This window comes from Sander lucioperca, chromosome 4 (assembly GCF_008315115.2).
Source record: "Sander lucioperca isolate FBNREF2018 chromosome 4, SLUC_FBN_1.2, whole genome shotgun sequence".
NCBI classification, from domain to species: Eukaryota; Metazoa; Chordata; class Actinopteri; order Perciformes; family Percidae; genus Sander; species Sander lucioperca.
The window spans coordinates 28,761,355-28,777,317 of record NC_050176.1 but is presented as its reverse complement, the minus strand read 5'-3'; the positions used below and the strand labels follow the sequence as shown (position 1 = coordinate 28,777,317).

The 15,963-nt window shown below is 40.8% G+C and overlaps 1 protein-coding gene across 1 annotated transcript in view; it reads left to right on the top strand.

Moving 5' to 3' along the window:
• Nucleotides 1-12,429, top strand: part of LOC116052167 (homeobox protein OTX1 B) — a 14,143-nt gene extending 1,714 nt beyond the window's left edge. The window contains exons 2-4 of the mRNA XM_031302694.2: nt 5,832-6,033; nt 6,677-6,828; nt 11,590-12,429. Of these exons, the coding sequence (XP_031158554.1) occupies nt 5,937-6,033; nt 6,677-6,828; nt 11,590-12,396 (1,056 nt within the window). The 5' untranslated portion in view covers nt 5,832-5,936 and the 3' untranslated portion in view covers nt 12,397-12,429. The remainder of the gene's footprint in view (nt 1-5,831; nt 6,034-6,676; nt 6,829-11,589) is intronic.
• The last annotated feature ends 3,534 nt before the right edge of the window (nt 12,430-15,963 follow it).

Sequence of the window (15,963 nt, the reverse complement as noted above, 5' to 3'; positions counted from 1 at the left end):
ATAGGAAAGAGAAACAAGGTACAGTAAAAACTCATTTTCGCAGAGTTTTTGTATATGATAAAGGAGAAAGAATATGTTCTAGGCTGCTTTTGGATTTAGACGTAAAGAGATTGCAAAAAGAAAGGGGGGGGGGGGGGGGCATTAATGTGTAACTGAATGCTCAATGTGTTTTCATCGTGTTAAAAGTGAATTATAATATTTAGTTCCCACAGCAAAAACAACTGCATGTGTCCTTTGATTAAAACAAACATAAAGGCTATAAATGAGCTATAAGGACACACACACATACACACACACACACACACACACACACACACACACACACATATATAGCCTATATAAAGCCGAGAAGTCACCACATATTAAGTAAACAGGCCTACTTCTTGCATAAAGAAGTGTGCGCAGTGGGCGCCAGGATAGCTCAGTTGGTGGAGCGGGCGCCCATATATAGAGGCTTACTTCTCGACGCAGAGGGCCGCGGGTTCGACTCTGACCTGCGGCCCTTTGCTGCATGTCATTCCCCCCTCTCTCTCTTTCTCCCCTTTCACGTCTTCAGCTGTCTTGAATAAAAAATGCCCAAAAAATAATCGTTAGAAAAAAAAAAAAATGTGTGCAGTTCTGCAAGACACAGAAAGTAACTCAAAGTTGCAGGATGTAATTCTGAGATAAATGCTTACGTGATGTTATCTTTATATACAGGGCCTATACTATTCATTTTTATTCTTTATTCAGTCTTTGCCTTTAGCCACATGTATGCACCTTTTATTTATTTCCAGTTTCTAACTCTTGTTCAGCTTTAAGAATTCACACTGAATGTTTTTTTTTATTATTATCACAAAAGACAAAATTCAGGCATTTTGATATGATGATGAATGATGAATGGATGGATGATATTTTCCCTTATTTAAAGCCTGGATACTTCAGGCGTCTGAAATCCTTCAAATCAACCAAATCTGAGTAGGAAACACTGCTCCTTCCTCATGTCCACACCGAGAAATAGTTTGAGAAATGTGCGTGACAAAAATCTTCTTGCTTAAAGAAGCAGATCGCTAACAAAAAAGTGAATTATAATATTTTTAGTTTATGCATTTTACAAGGCTTCTTCTTCCCACAGCAAAACCAAAACCTACAGGATATATAAATAAATAAATAGGCTATAATTTAACTACACTAGCACTACCATGGCGAAAGTAGGCCTATAGCCTCGAAGTCAGCACGCACCTTTATTAGGACTATAACAAATGAAATACACGGATTGTAACACAGTCAGCTTTACTGCAACAACAAAACAAGAAAGTATGCAAGATTATAAAACCCAAAACTATATTTCATCGCACAATGCATGAATGCATGACCCCACATTATAAAGTGAAAGTGTGTGAATAAATGAGGTCGGAGTGAAGACTTTGAGATTCCGGCAGAGATTGATTCGCAGGAGAGAGAACACGTCTCAAGTGGCCTCTGCGAGTTAACCGTGTGTCTCCGCAGGTCGGTTTAATTGCGAGCTAATGAATTAATGAAAACGTAATGAAGATCTGAGTGATAACGGACAGCTGTTGGAGTCACACGGGAACCGAGGAGTCCGTTTGGCGAGCGCGTTTACGCTTTCTTTTCAAAATAAGAGTCTTTTTTTTTTTCTTTCTTTCTTGTTACCTTTAATTTTGTCTTGACTTTTCCAGAGATATCCACCATGATGTTATCTCTGAACGCCACAGAGGCGTCACTCTATATTTCACATCTTCGTGCAATTTTAGTTGAATGCGAGGTTTGGTTTTTTGGAGACGTGCAGCTGCTGATGAATTCTCCATAAAACAGAAAGTTAGCCTGTCATCTATCAGTCTTTTTGTTTCCCCTCTCTGCAGAAAAAAAAAAAAAATCAGTTTATTTAAGAAGATGACAGTACAAATTAATAAAACACATGATTATACATGGGTTAAAAAAGGCCAGAATTAACCAAAAGGCTGTTTTTTTTTATTATCTGTGGTCCGCTTTGTCTTTCTTTTCAAAATAAGAGTCCCTCCCGTGAGATCACACTTTTTTTTTCTATCTTTTCTTTTTTACCCTTTAACCCTTGTGTTGTCCTCCCGGGTCCAAACTGATATTGAATACTTTTTTGACGCTTTTTAGACACTTTTTTGACGCTTTTTAGACACTTTTTTGACGTTTTTTTGCAACATTTTCTTCGTTTTTTTCCTACAGGCCTACCATCTACTGCACACACCACTCACACCAATGTATTACCACTAGTTTTACACTATTTCTTTTTTTTTTTTCGAATTCATGGTCGAGAAACCTCATTTATATGAAATTATATCATTTTTTTTGTGTGTGTGTGTTTTGTCAAAGTTTAGTTTCAGGATACTGTTTTGAAACCATTTTTTTTAGGAGAAAAAAAAAAACCCCACCCACAATTCAAAGCAGTGAAGTGATCCTGTGTTTAACTTGCACGGAGCGTGGTATGGAACCATCCAGGTCATTTTGGGACAATTTGGATGAAAGAATCCCAAATGTATGATGTAGAAACTTTAAAAAAAAAAACCCGAGGACCACAGGAGAGTTCATGATGTCTTTAGACAGCATGATGTTACCTCCGAACACCACAGAGTTGTCACTCTATATTTCAACATAATGAAATAGTTTTTATTTCCTCCCAGAGCTCCACATCTTCGCGCTCAGTTTCACTTCTTTTACGCCAGATTTTTTAGTCTCGGAAGCTTTTTTCGGGGCCTTTACGTCTCTTTTTATTCCCACGTTAGGCCTACAGAGTTGAATTTGATATCGACCTGTAGCTCCAGACCAACTCTCCATCACACAACATGCGTCTTGTAGAACATATTTCCTCTCCTTCTTCCAGTTCAAACCCTCAATGTAGAGACTGAATACTTCCCATCAGAAGATGAGAAAATATATATATATATATATATATATATATATAAAAAAAATATATATATATATATTTTTGCCTTTCATAGCTCCACATCTTCGTGCATTTTAGTTGACTGCAAGATTTAGTGTTTTGGAGACATGCAGCTGCTGATCAGTAGCTGATCATCATAAGATATGTCCCATCACATCAGTCTTTTTTCCCCCTCTCTGCATTTAAAATAAAAAAGAAAAATGTTTATTTAAGAAGGGGACAGTGCAAATTAATCAAACACATGATTATACATGGGTTAAAAAAGGCCAGAATTAACCTGTTTTTTTTATCTCCTGTTTTTTTTATCTGTGGTCCTCTGGCCTCGATATTAAAAAGCCTTTTTTTTTTTTTTTTAAATACAAAACAAGAAAGAGAGACAACACGAGCAGAACTTAGCACAGCCGCGAAAGGATTAGGCACGAAACAAAGAACAGAGTAGATTAGAAGACACACAGCGTTCATTTAGTTGGGAAATCTTCGTTCTTAGGACTTTAAACTTTATTCTAAAACGCCCAAAGTGTAAAATACAAACGTTTATATCTCCGCAGCGTGATTTAAGCGGACCTCTTCTGATTGCACAGCCGTGTGAGAGTGTTTCTGCTGTGTTTTTACTGCTTTCGCTGTTAAAAAAGCGCCGGTTTTGTGAAAGCTGCATAAATTAAGTGACAAGGCCTCGGCTGCTTTTTGACAGGTTGGAAAAGTTTGGCTTTTAATACGGATTATATACATTAAGTTAGGAGTTTGTTCGTGTTTGGGTTGAAGAGTTAGAGGAATGAAAGTCTATTTGTAGAGGAATGTCTGTTGTATGGTGTAGGACAGGAATGAACATTTTACGCACACTCCAAATGGTAATAACGCTCGCATAACTAAGGCTCAGAGACAGGCCTGTAGCTGCAGACCGGTGGGGAAAGGTCGGCTTTAAATCTCATTTATATACATTTAGTTAAGACTTTGTTCGTGTTTAGTTTCAAGAGTTAGATAAATGACAGTCTATGTAGTAATGTTGCTATGTTGTATAGGTCTGCGTTTGGACAGGAATACACGTTTTACGCACACTCCAAATAGTAATGAAGCTCGCATAAATTAGGCCATGGGACAGGCCTGTAACCGCAGACAGGCTTTAAATGTGATGTATATACATTAAGCTAATACTTTGTTCGTGTTTAAGTGTTTATAGCAGTTACAGTCTATGTTTTAAAGGCCTGTTTTTGGAAAGGAAACGTTGCATTGCTTCAAGGAACTCGTGTTTTTATGAACTGCTGCTCGTTGCTGCTCGTTGGTTCTTCTTGGCTTTCTACTTTTAATTTTTTTACATTTCAGTGTTCTTTTATACAGCACTTTAGTGGTTTTTTATCAGCTTAATGTGTTTAAATGTGCTCTAGAAATCAACTTGACTTACTTACCTACATGTGCGTTTTTAATTTGGTTTTATAACGCATGAACACACAGCTATTCCATAAATAAATGCTCATTTCTACATCATAGACTCACCGTCAGTGCTGGAATGTAACTAAGTACGTGTACTCCAGTACTGTACTTCAGTCCACATGTTGAGGTACTTGTACTTTACTTGTAGTCTTTTCTTTTCGTGCCACTTTCTACTTCTACTCCGCTACATTTCAGAGAGAAATATTGTACTTTTTACTCCACTACATTCATCTGTTACAGCTTTAGTTACTAGTTACTTTAGTTACTCCACTACATTCATCTGTTACAGCTTTAGTTACTAGTTACTTTAGTTACTAGTTACTTTACACATTCAGATTACTGCACACAGAACACATGTAGTTTATAACATCTCATGTTTGATTCTAAAGTAAACTAGCCAACAATATAACGGCTACAAGTCCAGCTGAGATGATTAGACTATTAAACACGTGTGTGTGTGTGTGTGTGTGTGTGTGTGTGTGTGTGTGTGTGTGTGTGTGTGTGTGTGTGTGTATAGACCATTAAACACACAACTGTTTGGATAGTTTCCACTTTCTACAATGGGAGGATTGTTCTTTACTTTTAATACTTTAACTACATTTTCCTGATGATACTTACAGACTTTTACTGAAGTCAAGTCAACTTCATTTAAATATTCAATAGCACATTTATGAACAACATAATGTTGACACAAAGTGCTTTACAACCTATACGGTTTGAAATCTGGCTCAGTAGACAACAGTGCGGATAAAAAGTACATCTAAAACAACAATACACACAATGTAATACAAAACACGGCTGACATGAAGACACCAAAGTCCAGTAGAGAAGAAGGAAGTTAGGAGAGGGGATTAAAATAACAATACATTAAAAAAGCAGTATGAGGAAATAAAAGAGAAGTCAAGCAGTACTGTAACAAGCAGCTAAAAGCAAGTGAAGTAAGTCACATTTTTACTTGTAACAGATTATTTTTACAGTGTGCTATTATTACTTTTACTGTACTTGTTGAGGTACTTGTACTTTACTTGAGTCTTTTCTTTTCATGCCACTTTCTACTTCTACTCCGCTACATTTCAGAGAGAAATATTGTACTTTTTACTCCACTCATCTGTTACAGCTTTAGTTACTAGTTACTTTAGTTACTCCACTACATTCATCTGTTACAGCTTTAGTTACTAGTTACTTTACACATTAAGATTACTGCACATAGAACACATGTAGATATATGTATTATAAAATCTGATGTTTTATTATAAAGTAAACTAGCCAACAATATAACGGCCTAACTGTTTGGATCTGTAGGGAGGATTTTTCTGCATTGAGTACTTTTAATACTTTAAGTACATTTTCCTGACGATACATTCTTTTACTTAAGTCACATTTTCAATGCAGGACTTTTATTTGCAACAGAGTGTTTTTACAGTGTGGTATATGTACTTTTGCTTAAGTAAAAGATCTCAATACTTCTTCCACCTGTCTCTCTCAGGAGCCCAGCTGAGCACCGGAACACCGGGAGATCTGCAGCGTTGTGTCCGGTCCAGACACCGGGAGATCTGCAGCGTTGTGTCCGGTCCAGACTCCGGTCTTTAGCATGATGTCTTATCTCAAACAGGCCCCGTACGGGATGAACGGACTGGGCCTGGGCGGAGCCGCCATGGACCTGCTGCACCCGTCTGTCGGGTACCCGGGTACGGACCACACACACCGCCAACACTTAGACTTAGACCCCAACAAATCAACCCAGAAATACTACTTACACAGGAACCATTCACTGTGTTTTTTACATCATCCTTTGTCTCTTGAAAACACCTGGGGAAAGTGAAAAAGTCGACACTGTGTGTGTGTGTGTGTGTGTGTGTGTGTGTGTGTGTGTGTGTGTGTGTGTGTGTGTGTGTGTGTGTGTGTGTGTGTGTGTGTGTGCGTGTTTTGCTCTGTGTTTCTGGTGCTTTTAGCGAAACACATAAATTGTAATTTATCGATTTCAGCCGTCGTAAAGTCCATCTCTCACCTTTATCTTGACAATTAAACGTTCCTTTATCGAAACGCTTTTATTTTGGAAGTCCAAACCATTTTATATCGGTTAGAAACACGGCGAACAAGGCGCGCGCAACTACTAATCACAATCAGTGACACACAATAAAGACACGACACGGATTAAAACGTAAAATGATCCAAAAATATTAAACTGCTTTTTACGCACGACATATCTCCGAGCGCACGACACGATCCATGATCCAGTCTCTAAATGTGGAGAGATATTAGGTTACAGGTGTTAAACAGTCTTGGATAGAGTCACTTATGGGTGTTTTTTTTTCTTTCTTCTTCTTGCAGGAAACCCGCGGAAGCAGCGCCGGGAGCGGACCACGTTCACCCGGACGCAGCTGGACATTTTGGAGTCGCTGTTCGCCAAGACGCGCTACCCGGACATCTTCATGAGGGAGGAGGTGGCGCTGAAAATCAACCTGCCGGAGTCCAGAGTGCAGGTGAGAGAGGCTCCGCTCCTGCTTTAGTATGTGTCAGGGGGCTTTACATGTTAGTGAGTTTAAACTGCATTAAGAAGATAAAGGAAATGTCAACTAAAAAAAAAAACAGCCGTGGAAGAAGTATTATACACTTATGTATAAGTATAGTAGTATAGTTTAGTATGAGTACTAGTACCACACTGTAGAAACACTCTGTTACAAGTTAAAGTCCTGCATTGGAGATGTTACTTCAGTAAAAGTCTGTAAGTATCATCAGGAAAATAAAGTATTTAAAGTAAAAGGTACACAAAAATGTGGTTAGTTACTGAGGAAGGACTGGGTAGTTAATGATTGACTGACCCCAAGCACTAATGATTAGTCACTAGTAAACAGACTGGTAGCTACTGTTAATGGTCTAATCATGTCAGCTGGACTTGTAGCCGTTATATTGTTGGCTAGTTTATTTTAGAATCAAACATCAGATTTTATTAAATACACGTGTTTTGTGTGCAGTGATCTGAATGTGTAAAGTAACTAGTAACTAAAGCTGTAACAGATGAATGTAGTGGAGTAACTAAAGTAACTAGTAACTAAAGCTGTAACAGATGAATGTAGTGGAGTAACTAAAGTAACTAGTAACTAAAGCTGTAACAGATGAATGTAGTGGAGTAACTAAAGTAACTAGTAACTAAAGCTGTAACAGATGAATGTAGCGGAGTAACTAAAGTAACTAGTAACTAAAGCTGTAACAGATGAATGTAGTGGAGTAAAAAGTACAATATTTCTCTCTGAAATGTAGCGGAGTAGAAGTAGAAAGTGGCGTGAAAAGACAAGACTCAAGTAAAGTACAAGTACCTCAACATTTGGACTTAAGTACAGCACTGGAGTACATGTACTCAGTTACATTCCACCACTGTTAAAACCCAAATGAATATAGGCCTTTATTGAGCTTGTTTGGGGGGATTTAGGGCCGTTCCCTCTTACTTTAATCTGCTGAGATTGATCAAATAACATCCCACTTGCGTCGACTCTGTTTAGGTTATGTAAGTGTCCAACTTTCCCAAAAGGTTGGGTGTAAAAACGAGGAAAGAAGTGCAAGAAACTCAGAGCAAAGTTTCCTCAAAGCTGCAGTTTTATCTCATGTTATGTCTCCTTTGCTTTAGAGCTGCAAAGATGGACCGATAAGTTGTCAACTTGTCAAAACTCATTTTATAATGGAAAAAAAAAGTCAAATATTCTCTGATGTCAGCTTGTTAAATGTGAATATTGTTCACACTAACACCACACATTAATCAACTGTGGAGATAATCTTTAGTTGCAGCCCTACTCCGGATATTGTTGTTTGGGAGACAAATATTTCTGTTAGTTGCCATTCTAATACTGTAAGTGTAACATTTTTCTATAAGTTTGGTGTGAAAAACGAGCAAAAAAAGTTCTCAGAAGCAACTCAGAAATCTGCAGCAGAAAGCACTCTTGAAGCTGATAGTTTGATGATCTCATGTTACATCTCCTTTTACTTTACTAAGTAACCCAGTCACGTGTTTGTCCCTTTAACCCTTGTGTTGTCTTCCCGTCCACCATGAAAAAAAACCTTTTGTTGTTTAAGTTGCTTTTTTTTAATTTTCTTTTCAATGTTTTTGTGGGTTTTTTCAACGCTTTGGTCACGTTTTCCAACGTTTTTGTGACTTTTTCAATGTTTTGGGCACTTTTTTTTGACATTTTCGGCGATTTTTCTAAAGTTTGTAGGTCTTCTTTCAGTGTTTTTGACAGTTTTTTTTCATTGTTTTTCCTAACATTTGTCGTTTGCTCTTATTTCGATGTCCCATATTTTTTTTTTGAAAACGAGTCAAAATAGACCCGAGGACAACATTACATGTCATTTAGTCGACGCTTTTATCCACAGCGACCTCCGATTGCTATACATGTCATTGTCTCTGGAGCAACTAGGAGTTAAGTGTCTTGCTCAGGGACACATTGGTTGATGTATCGCAGTGGGAATCGAACCCAGGTCTCCCACACCAAAGGCATGTGTCATATCCACTGCACCATCACCACCCCACCCAAACATGAGGGTTAAGACTTTCATGCATCTGAGCTCAGTTTTTAAAACTCCTGGTGCCACTTTTTCTGTTTCCCCTCAGGTCTCTTCACAATTAAGTCCAGTTTGTAAAAAAAAAGACAAAAGTTCAGCTATTATTGATCAAGTAGAGACAAGTCTTTCTATCAAAGGGGAGAATTTGGCCGCGCTCTGGCAGAGTGAAAGACAGGCTTTTGATGCGGTGAGCTTTCTTTAGAAAAGGCTGTGAGAGGTTTTCCCTCCTCGGCTTTAGTGGCCCTCTGCTGTGGGCTTAAAGCTGCCGTTATGGCTGCAGCCCCTCTCTGCTTTCTGCTGCTGCTGACAGACGCTTTTACCACCAGAACATTTAATTGATCTGCCTCCGACAGACGGGCCCAGTTACACTATCAGTATAGTTTATTTTTTTTATTTTTGTAGAAGCATATTCTCTTTTTAATCCTCCTGATGTCCTCGGGTCAACTTTGACCCATTTTCAAACAAGTTTCTATATCAGAAATTTGGGTTTTCTTTCAACCAAATTTTCAAAAGAAATACGTTTTATTCAATTTCATAGCATTTGAAAAAAAATTTAATAAAAGAACGTTGAAAAAGGTGACAAAAATGTCGGAAAAAGCTCCAAAAACACAAAAACGCCAAAAAGGTGCAGAAACAAAATGTTGGGAAAAAGAGACAAAAACGTTGAAAAAAGTGACAAAAAAGACGTCCAAATCGTAAATTTTGACCCAGAAAAAAACGAAAAGTTGCACGGCTGATGAGAAGACAACGCAAGGGTTAAAGCATTGCTGTTATAGACCCACTGCGAGAACTACTCCTAATTTACTGTTACAGGGAAATATGTTAAAAATGAAATGTTATGTAGGCTTCTGAACATGTAGGTGTGTGCTTTAAGTCCAGTTCATGTACAGTACGTGTAGCCTGCCAGGTTGTAGGCCTACTCATGATGCCACGAAAAGCACTGTAAGCACTGTAATCGCACAACAGAGCTTGACTTTAAAGGGTCAGTTCACCCAGATTAACTTTAGACTTAATCAAACTCATCCTGATTGGTCGATGCCGCAAAGCTTCTGAGACGAGAAGCTAGACCCTTTAAACCTTGTGTTGTCCTAGGGTCAAACTTGACCAAAGTTTTCAAAGTTTTTTTTTATATCAAATTGCCCAAAAATAACATGGATGCATGATGTACGTTGTATGGAACCCATATAACAATCTTCGCAGGTACAATTAATGATTACTTTCATTGAATTGTGGGTGTTTTTTTTTCAATTTTATAGGTTATTCACTCATTATCTATTGACTATTGGTCAAAAAAATGTATAATTTCTGCTTTTTTTTACTCAAAAATTAGGTATAATGTCAAAAAAGCGTTGAGAAAAAGTGACAAAGACATGTGTGTGAAGTGTCAAAGAAAGTTCATTTTTAAATTTTTATCCCGGAAAGACAACAAGTTCATGGTGGACGGGAAGACAACACGTAGCCTGGCTCCGCCCTCCTACGTACTTCCGCTCAATTTTCATTTCCCTTCAGTACTACGTCTGGGTTCGCAGTATAGTCTTGGGTTTTCTCCAGCAAAAATTTTGGCGGTCCAATCAGCGAACAGAGGGAGTGGCTGAGAACGATGACGTTGAGGTTGTGTGCTAGTTTGAGTTGTAGTTCCGTAATGGTGGCGGAGAAAGATGCGAGCGAAGCCATTCGGTCCGTTGTTTCAACGCTGCCGAATATCCAGAAGTTAAAGCCCGAGCAAGAACAATCTCTGCTGAGTTGTGTTGGTGGCCATGATGTTGTGGCCCTCCTCCCCACGGGGTTCGGGAACAGTTTGATTTTCCAGCTCGCTCCGTTAGTGGTGAAGGAGTTAGCTAAGGCTAACGCTAGCGATGCTAAGCCGGCATCACGACCAAACGTTAGCGATTGGTTATGGAAGATCCAGAGTGGCTCTGGGCAGATCCAATAGTTTTAAACTTCAACAGAGTACCCGCCTTCAAGGAAGTTAACACTTGTCAATGGAGAGTGGCCAGACTCTCTGTACAAATGAAATGGACCAGAGTCTGGTAGGACCAGGCTAATGTACCAGAGTCTGGTAGGACCAGGCTAGCGGAACAGAGTCTGGTAGGACCAGGCTAGTGTACCATAGTCCGGTAGGACCAGGCTAGTGTACCAGAGTCTGGTAGGACCAGGCTAATGGACCAGAGTCTGGTAGGACCAGGCTAGTGTACCAGAGTCTGGTAGGACCAGGCTAATGGACCAGAGTCTGGTAGGACCAGGCTAGTGTACCAGAGTCGGGTAGGACCAGGCTAGTGTACCAGAGTCTGGTAGGACCAGGCTAGTGTACCAGAGTCTGGTAGGACCAGGTTAATGGACCATAGTCTGGTAGGACCAGGCTAATGGACCAGAGTCTGGTAGTACCAGGCTACCCAAGGACTGTTGTGCTGAAAAGTGTGAGGTCCTGGGATTTGTCCCAAAGAAACACGCAGCTTCACAAACTCTGCACATTTTGTGTCGTTGCTCCTGCCGTTATTTATCTGGATCAACTGCAGCCAGTAGTGAAAAGGTCAAAGGTCAGAGCCGCAGCTCCTCAGTAGCATCGAGTCACAGTGACGGTGTTTAGTTCCTGCCAGCTCCGTCAGCGCAGCCTGTTCCTTTGGTTTCCCAGCCGACATGTGACGCTGACCTTTCCTTTTCTCTCCTCTCCTCTCCTCTCCTCTCCTCAGGTGTGGTTTAAGAACCGGCGAGCCAAGTGTCGGCAGCAGCAGCAGAGCAGCAACAGCGCCAAGGCGAAGCCCGTCAAGAAGAAGTCGTCTCCGACGCGAGAGAGCACGGGTTCCGAGAGCAGCGGCCAGTTCACCCCGCCGGCAGCGCCCAGCTCCTCCTCCTCCACGTCCTCCTCCACGTCCTCCTCCTCCTCCGGGCTCGGTGGCGGTGGCTCCGCTCTGCTCAGCGCCTCCGCCTCGGTCACCGCCCCGGTGTCGTCCATCTGGAGCCCGGCGCCCATCTCCCCGGCCCCGGCGCCGGCCACGCTGCCCGACCCGGCCGCCCCGACCAGCGCCTCCTGCATGCAGCGCTCGGCGTCCTCCTCCAGCGGGACGCCGTCCTACCCGGTGTCCTACAGCCAGACGGCGGCCGCGTACGGCCAGGGCTACCCTGCCTCGGCGTCCGGCTCTTACTTCAGCGGCGTGGACTGTGGCTCGTATTTGGCGCCCATGCACTCGCACCACCACCCGCACCACGCGCACCAGCTCAGCCCGATGAGCGGAGGCTCCATGTCGGGACACCCGCACCACCACATGGGCCAGACGTCGGCACATCACCACCCTCCCCACCACCACCCGCACCACCCGTCGCACCACCACCAGGCGTACAGCGCGCCCGGCCTCGCCTTCAACTCCACAGATTGTCTGGATTACAAAGAGCAGACAGCTGCTGCGGCAGCGGCTGCGTCGGCATGGAAACTCAACTTCAACGCCTCCGACTGTTTGGACTACAAAGACCAGGCATCGTGGCGTTTCCAAGTGCTGTGACGTCCTCCTTCCGTGTTTGTCCTCCTCTTCTCTGCGTACAAAGAAGTATTATAATTCTTTTTTTGGCTGTTGGTGGTTTTTATTTTTTGAAGATTTATTTTAAATGACAGAGAGGTGAAGGTCTCTCTCTCTCTCTCTCTCTCTCTCTCTCTCTCTCATGTGAATGAGCGTAAACAGATCTCAAATCCAAAATTTATTTTAAAAAAATCCATGTCTCCTTCACAAACAATCCAAGGCACTCGGAACGTTTTGTGCAAAATTTAAAATGCCTTTATTTTACATGGCAATGTATTTAAAATGACCGACGCATTTCGCCTCACATCTTCAACAGGGTGTATGTCTGAATTGAATCAATTACAAATATAAATACATTACACTGCCATGTAAAATAAAGGCATTTTAATTTTTGCACAAAACCTACAGAGTGCCTTGGATTGTTTGTGAAGGTGAAATGCATTTTTTTTAATACATTTTGGATTTGAGATCTGTTTGCGCTCATGCAATTAGTCTCTCCCCCGTTCACTACCGGACGTATTGTTTTTCCGAAAATAAGGTCCCATGGTGGTCCAGAGGAAGGGGAGAGACTTCGCCTCTCTTTTCGTAGAGACATTTTAATAAAGTTTATTTGTGAACGGACTGAAAACGACGCACAGGAACCCGAAAGCCTCGGGGTTGTGCTCTGTCGCCATCAGCGGATCGATTATTTTTCTACTCCACAACTCGAGAGAAACGGACACATTCACAACTCCTGAAGGCCTTTTTAAAAAGTTGGAACCTCAAAGATTGTGCAGTCTGGGGATCGTTTGGGATTATTCTTCGAAGAAATAACATGAAAAAAAAAAACACTCTCTCTATCTGAAGTGGGCTTTTTGCTTAAAAAAAACTAAAACATGATGCTGCTATGATTTTCGGGTTGCTGATGTTCATTTCTAACGTTTGATTCTTGTTCAGAAACTCGTCATCCAGCCTGTGTGGGGGGGTGGGGGGGGGGAGAGGACGGGGTGGGGGTGTTGTATTTTTGGAGATTGAATTGCAGCACTTGTTTATAAAAGGTGAAAGATTTTTTTTTTGTTGAAAAGTGAAATTAGACACGCAATGTCAGTATTCCATTGAAATCTGAAAAGTTGTACATTCGTGTCTTTATAATAAAGTCTTGTTAAAACATGAGCAGTTTGACAGAAAACATTTTATTTCTACAATGATCGGTTCACGTTTGTCTCACGGAAAACTGTTTCCAACATGAAGGAATAATCACAGAAGCAGTTTATACCGAACTTGTTTAACTGGTTTAAACGTGTCCCATCAACACCTTCAGTTTTGGCTGTGAAACACAAAGGCAGATGTTGTTGAACATTTTCTTCATTAGGAGTAACCTCCTGAGATGCAGCATCTCATTTTCAAGGGAGTCCTTAACGATAAATAAATATACAGTACGATCATAATTAGACACAACGGTTGACAAAACGAAAACAGACACAAAAAAACAAAATAAAAAAACCCCATCATAATCAAGTTTGAGGCACAGCAAGAATGAAACTGGATATTAATAATAATATTTGAAAAGGTGTTGTCATAACCTGACTCCGTCAGATGGATTGCTTCGCATTTGCTCGGCATATATCCAACTTTCCGTTGGAGAACTTTTGGGAAGGGGCGATAATACTGGTTAGCTGATTGAATAAACCATCTGTCTGTCTGTCACCACCTATGTTGGTGATAGACCGGCCAAATCAACCAATCAGATCAATGAAGCTAGCTAAGTTAGAGTAGCTAGCTAAGTTAGTGTAGCTAGCTAAGTTAGTGAAGCTATCTAAGTTAGTGTAGTTAGCTAAGTTAGTGTAGCTAGCTAAGTTAGTGAAGCTAGCTAAGTTAGTGTAGCTAGCTAAGTTAGTGTAGCTAGCGTTAGTTTGGCTTCAAGGACCTTGCGGTTCTTCTAATGCCATCGTTTAACACAGTGGTTCCCAACCTTTTTTCCTTGGCGCCCCCCCTACTTATGTCTAAGAAAAGCTTAGCCCCCCCCCTCCGAAACCGAAGTTGAGGTAACTTTCCCTTACTTTCTTTTTTGATACAGAGGAGTTATCAGCACTTTTACGTTTCTCCGCCATGTTTCGTTCATAAAATAGTGATGCCGTGGCAGCAGGAAAAACGAGGATGATAGCAGCTAGCAGCTAGCAGCTGACTTGATGACAGCAGGGTCCCAGGTTAAGAGGTCCCGGAGGTTTGGCCTACTAAGTAGCCTGCCTACAAGTTTAAGCGAGAACAAAAATATATAGTTTTTATACAGACTTTTGTATACATTATATATTCTAGTGTATTATCATAATTTCTTTAACATGTGCAAATATTTTTTTTTTTACCTCAACCTCAAACCAGATAAAGACTTGCGCCCCCCCTGTGATCTTTGCCACCCCCCTTAGGGGTCCCCGGACCCCAGGTTTGGAACCACTGGTTTAACATACAATTAAGTTAGGTAACATAGCTAACGTTAACGTTTTTAAACTTACCATTTGTATGTGACATGAACTTCATCAATGACAATCCCCACCAAGTTTTCACGGTACACTTCTGAAGAAGAGCAAACACATCTTTTCCTCTGAGAAAAGCCTCCACTGCCGTTGTTTGCTCTTCTTTCAATGAAGGAATACTTTCTAATTCGGATAAAACTTGCGCGACAGCTACTCTCATCTCATCCGTGGAAGCCGCCATGTTGTGTCACACCTAAACCCGCCTCAAAACCAACGCTGATTGGTCGGTCGTTTGGCGAACGGCTCCAAATTTTCTCTATCTCAAGATGCCAGACTGATCTGCAAGTGGAAAACTGGAGCTCGCGAGATCAGGACAGTCTCACGAGGCTAGCGTTATCATGGTGTTGCAGAAGATTATGGACAGGAGTGGAGAGATAGAATGGACCGAATGTTTGTGTTAATGTAGATTATTCCAATCTGAGGGGGTTTTAAACCTAAAGGCTTTCTCCGCTGTAGACAAAAAAGATACAGCAGGGACAGATAAAAAGTTGTGTGTGAGTGTCTCAAGTGGTAGGTAGAGGACAGGGGTACCGTATGCTGTTTTAGATAACTAGGGTAGTTGAAATGTATACATTTATAAATAAACTGCAACCAATGCTGATGTCTTCTTATTGAGATGTGATGAGTTACGCTTTGATTTATGACTGACTGATTGTTGTTTTTAGTGGAATAGAATAGTCTCTCTAATAGTCTGTTTATTGTTGTACACGTGCAAACGAAATTGGACGCAGTTCCTTTTCGGTGTAAACATCAGCAAAAGTGCAAAACAGGTGAATACAAAAATATAAAAGAGGCTCAAAAAGTCATTATAAAATATATATACTCATCAAAAAAAGAAACGTCCTCTCACTTTCAACTGCTATTATTTTCAGTCAACTTAACATGCGTAAAACTTTGTATGAACATAAAAAAAATTCAACTACTAAGAACTAAACTGAACAACGTTTCAGACATGTGACGAACAGAAATGGAAAAATGGGTCCCTGAACAAAGGATGGTCAAAATCAAAAGTCACAGTCAGTATCTGGTGTGGCCACCAGCT